This window comes from Haplochromis burtoni, unplaced genomic scaffold (genome assembly GCF_018398535.1).
Source record: "Haplochromis burtoni strain Fernald_Lab_line unplaced genomic scaffold, NCSU_Asbu1 Contig_616, whole genome shotgun sequence".
Taxonomy (NCBI): domain Eukaryota; kingdom Metazoa; phylum Chordata; class Actinopteri; order Cichliformes; family Cichlidae; genus Haplochromis; species Haplochromis burtoni.
In genome coordinates, this window is record NW_024582977.1 from 212,667 (window position 1) to 218,374 (window position 5,708).

Genomic DNA, 5,708 nt, shown 5'->3' on the forward strand with positions numbered 1-5,708 from the left:
AAACACAAACCATCCCAAAACAGCCATGAATAATAATGAAAGTAATAACAATAAAGAACACAAACACAAAGTCACTCAGTCATGGCCGCAGGACCATGACAAGTATAATATAAACACAGTGAAGCTGGAGGAATTCAAACTTTTTTCCACTCAATAAAAGTTGAGGGTTCCCGATGGTTAGGAACAAATGCAATGGCATGGCAGGATGCTATAAACGGCCCAAACTTCAGTCAGGAATCATGAGAACAACTGAGGTAATCCATCCACAATACGTGGTTAGTCATTAATATACTGCAACAACACGGGAATGGAGCAGCTGCCAGAGAAGTCAATATTAATGAATCAATGGTACGGAAGAGGAGGAAGAAAGAAGAATGAGTTCAGTAAAGTTTGACCTATCTGACTGTTTTGTTTCGCTTAATGCGCCTTATAATCCAGTGCACTTTATGTATGAAAACAGACCCGTGCCTTATAATCTGGTGTGCCTTATGGTCCGAATAATATGGTAAATCACTCATGGTCAAACCAGTGTTCCTCTCTGTCCTGGGTATGGACACCCTTGCAATTGGAAATATGGCAGCCTGCCTGAAGGTGCAGATACATGGTAGATTCCTGGTCTGGTGACGTACATCTTCTGTGTTAAGCCATCCACTTACCCAGAGGTTGTTTTGTTCTCCTAAGATCTAGATAATGTTTATTGTCATATAGACAGTCTGAAGCAGAAAAAGACAATGCTATTCACCAGACCCTATAACACAGGGGAAACTACACCTAGTCTGTATGGTTTTCCTAAGATACTTAAAAAGGCATAACTGTTTAAGAACTGTTAAAGGTATACTGTCAGTTCTGTCACCCCAAAATTCTCCAAGGTTCTGGATTTGGTCCTCAACCCAGAGGGCTCCAAAACACCACATTCCTGAACACAGGAATGGAGAATGTGGGAGACACCATTATGGAGGCAGATGAAACAATTGCCTCTTAGGATGTTATGTCTCTTTTCACTTTGCCTTCCAGTTGCTGAAGCAGTGCACATAGTCTCTAAGACATTACAGGATTGTGAAGGGTGCGCTTCACAACAGGAACACCCTCAACACCAACCAAATATGTCTGCTCTTGGAACTAAGTTTTATTTCACATGCAAGGGACAGACAGAGAGAAACATGGATCCACCATCAGCTTCCCAATTTCACCTGGCTAACTTAACAGTAAAAGTACTGTAAATGAACTAATGGCTCTGTAGTTCTCTATTTTCTCCATATTCATTAGTACTATAACTGATATAGTACTGTGAAAAAGTCTTGAGCCACACCTCAATTCTTTATATACTGCTTCAAAAGATGCTCTTGTGGTCTAGAGGAATAGTTCTCCTTGCTAAAGCTCTTTTATACTTTTTTTCTTTGGACATTGGCTTCTTTCACTCAGTCCAGTCCTTGAACCTAATCTTTTTCAGACTTTCAAAAATTGTAAATTTTAATATTGTTGCTGATAGTTTTATATATAAATCCAATCAGTACTGAAAATCATTGTCAATGCCTGAAAAGTCAAGCATCAGAAAAAGAGTTAAGATTTGCTATTGATAAACATCATTCATAACTAAATGTGGTTATCCCAGCTGGGCATTTGTCAAAGTCGGGAACATGCATAAAGAATGATCCAGGCAATCTAGGACAGAAGGACCATTGCTCCTAAAGTAAACACTATTGGTAAGTTTTTATTTGTGAGGAGTATTGGAGCAGGTCAGACACAATTTTTTCAAAATAGAGTATTCTTTGGGCTTTCAACCCTCTATGCCAAAATTGGTCCACCCCAAGGATTAGCTCCACTGGTATACACAACTGCCAAGAGAATTGGTGTGAATTATACCATGGAGAAACAAAAAAAAAAAAAATTGGCTAAGCAGATGGCACAGCACAGAAGAGCAACACTTATGGTGCCTATTTACACCTACAGGCAAGTTGCCATTTGTTTAGTGATCAGTGCAATATACTGGATAGGGAGGAAGTAGGCCCATTACAGGACTATATATAAGGACTATATAGAAATTACTTTTTGTGCAAACCCTTTTGCATTTAATATTATTATGGCTTGTGCTGGATGAAACATTTTTCCCATTGAAAATGCCGTCTCCAGACAAACAGAATCAACTTTGATTTCCTCCTTTGGATTATTGAGTTCTGTCAAGGCAGAATAGCTGAAAAACTGAATATTGCGTGGCATGTGGCAGAGTGAGGAAACCCCCCAAAACAAAACAAAACCAGAAGACTATTAATATATTATTAATAATATAATATTAAAGTATATGAGCTGCTTTCTGACTTAGTTCATATTCCTTTTTTATTTTTGTGTTTCCTTGATTTATTTGCAGTGCTAAAACGGACCAGGAAGAGTAAGAATGATCTCATCAATGCAGAGGAAGGGGAGGACCACTTTACTGACATCTCATCTGTTGGTGAGGACAGTGCCTTAGATTTGTGATGGTTCTGTATGTTAAACACACAACATATCAATTGTCCCCACTGCAAACATTTACATCTGTTAATTGTAACATTAAAACCACTGACAGGTTATGTGATTAATTTGGATTATTTGTTAAACTGCAATATCGTGCTGGAAGACCTTGGGTCTTTATATGGCTGTTGCTTTGAAATGTTGGACTTTGTAGGACTTGGTCCCCTCCATAATTGTACCAGCAGGGACATGTTTAGCCACATGGTGTCCTTAAACTGCTTGCTCTCTGGCTGGTGTCCAAAAATGAAGTGGGCTTCATAGATAATTGGGAAATATCCTTGGAAACACTAGACCTTTTTGGGAGAAATTGTGTCCATCACACTTTACATGGAGCAGCTCTCACTTCTAGAATTCTAGACGAATTTATCAAACACCCCAAAATGTGACTGTCCAAAGTTTGAGTTTACATTTTACATGCATCTCTGAAGTTTTGCTCCTCCCCACTCCTCCAATATCTCATTCCCATAGAGACTGATACTTTTCTTATACTATCAAAAGCCAAATCAAAGAATAGCAAAAATCAATTTAAGTTTACAAATATGATACCTTCATATTTATCTCTTTATCTTTCAATATAAAGTTAATTCACACAGCTGTTGTTTTGAAATGACACTACAGCTTTGTGAATAAAATAGAATCGAATTGAACTGAACAGTCTGTAATCGTTTCAGACAGTTTTGCTGTCATGTTCAGGAAACCCTTTTGCTGTAGGCAGCAGTGCCTTCCAGCAGCAGGACAATACTTCCCATCACACAGCACAAACTGCATAGGAATGTTCTGAGGGAACAAAAAAGAGTCAGTGCCTTACTTAGTTGGCCTCCACACTTCCCAGATGATCTCAGGGATGCACCACAACAAGCCTAATTTCGAGACCCACTGAACCCACAAGATTAATATATCAGACACTAAAGGAGATAACAATAGACCCTTTCCTTAATAAGTCAGAGATGCTTTGGTAATAAAAAGGGTATCAACCCAAAATTAATTTTAATATTGTTGCTGATAGTTTTATCTATAAACCCAATCAGTACTGAAAATCATTGTCAAGACCTGCAAAATCAAGCATCAGTCAAGCTTGCTTATACTGTCTTAAATCAATACTATGTAATGGATACTTGAAAAGGAGTTAAGATTTGCTATTGACAAACATCATTCAGTAGATGGTGTTATTTTAATTCTGTTAAGCTGATTGCAGAAAAACAGAAAGTGAAATAAGAAAATCATAAGTAGAGGATGAAAAAGATTATACTGTTTATCAGGGCTTTCTGTGTCTTTAAAGGCTCTTAAATCTCCATCCATCCATCCATTCACTTCCGCTTATCCGTTTTTAGGGTTGCAGGGTCTGGAGTCTATCCCAGCTGTCATAGGGCGAGAGGTGGGGTACACCCTGGACAGGTCGCCAGTCACAGGGATACACAGGGACAGACAACCATTCGCACCTATGGGCAATTTTGATTTTTCAATTAACCTATTCCCACAAAGTGCATGTCTTTGGACTGTGGGAGGAAGCCGGAGTACCCGGGGATAACGCAAGCATGGGGAGAACATGCAAACTCCACACAGAAAGACCATGGCCTGATGGTGGAATTGAACTCAGGACCTTCTTGCTGTGAGGCAACAGGGCTAACCGTGCTGCCCGGGTCTTAAATCGGGTCTTAAATCTATTACAGGTCTTAAATGCTTTAACTCAAGTCACTGCAGTATCTGGTGCTGCTGTTTTAGCTTAATTTGCACATGTAGATTATGCACTTTGACTGCTTAAAGACTGTGTTTGGTCCGGGGCGGAAAACATACATAAAGGTGTTAAGAAGCGGACCCAAACACAGGTCTCTTCAGAGAGAAAACAGTGAATTTACTGTATCTACAGTGAAAAACAATAGGGAAAATATATACAAGTCCTGGAACTGGACACCCCAAGGTGGTGATCTTCAAAATCCCCACACAGTGCTCGCGTCCGTGAACATTGGAATGGCATATATCCAAACTCATATCCAATCTGTGACTCTGCTCCTGTTTCCTAGTAAAGATAAACACAATAAGTCAGCTAGGCAATCCGTCTTCAAAGCAAGGTTTTTCAAAAGCAAGTCCATGGCTGTACTGACGAGGTAAACTGAAGGATCGAGTGTCAACTGGACCTCAGCCACACTGTTAAATAAGACGCTCCTGATGCCGGTAATCAGCAGCAGCTGGCGGCGGCTGACGAGCAGCAGGTGTGGCTGCCTCCAGCACGAGAACACTTCTGGGTCAAAGGATCACCCGGCGCCCAATATTTCCGGGGGCGTGAGCATCAACTTTTATGCACATTACAGGGAGATGGAAAAAAGGAGATAGAACAACAAAATACTACACACGACAACAGAATATGCTTAACTAGACCATTGGGCAGGGTGACCCGCAAGGATCGCCAGCCCAGGGTAAACCTAAAACACATGGGCCCCCAGACAGGCCCATGACAGTCAAATTCAGAAGGCTATACACTAAAGTAGGAGAGCACCAAACTCTATCCTGATATATACATGATTTGAAACATTACCCTTAATTTTTTTAATTAATTGACAATAATTTATATCAAAAACTCCTAAATCAGACCAAATAGGAGTCAATTTAGGCCTGGCAGGCTATTGGGCTTTTCATAAAAGTAGCATGTTAATGAAAAATGGCTTTAGAATAATGAAGAATACTGGTGGTTTTAGCAACAACATTTTTAAATGACTAAATGCATAATCGCCACAAAATACTTTAACTTTACCTTATTCTTCATTTTGATTTGAGGTCAACATATTTTCTTGAAAAACACAGATTTTAACTTTTGAGTTATAGTTCCATCTTGAGTTTGGCTTAAATTTAAAAGAAATATTGCAAAGTTTTAAAATAAATTTGATAAGGCTTGTTGTACAGTATACAGTGTCAATAACAGCTAAGTAGAGACAAACATAAAACTGGATAATGTAGTCACTTAGGTGATACAGTATGAGTCAGAGGTCGTGTCATAAACTAGCTGTGTGGAGGCAGATGAGCACCCAAACGCAAAACTCACGGAGACAAAAAGCTGAACTCAAAATCACTGCTTTATTGCAGGCTTCACAAAGAAACAGAACTAAACTGGGAATGCTAACTGAGGACCGAGGGAACACAGAAAGGCACACAGGCTTGCGCACACAAATTTTAGAATAATTTATATAATATAATGTGTTTTTCTG

General features: G+C 39.3%; 1 protein-coding gene across 1 annotated transcript in view; it reads left to right on the forward strand.

The window, feature by feature from the left end:
* The window catches only part of LOC102295138 (voltage-dependent N-type calcium channel subunit alpha-1B), a 197,892-nt gene that overhangs the window by 128,010 nt on the left and 64,174 nt on the right, over positions 1-5,708 (forward strand). The window contains exon 10 of the mRNA XM_042214834.1: positions 2,366-2,449. Within this exon, the coding sequence (XP_042070768.1) occupies positions 2,366-2,449 (84 nt within the window). The remainder of the gene's footprint in view (positions 1-2,365; positions 2,450-5,708) is intronic.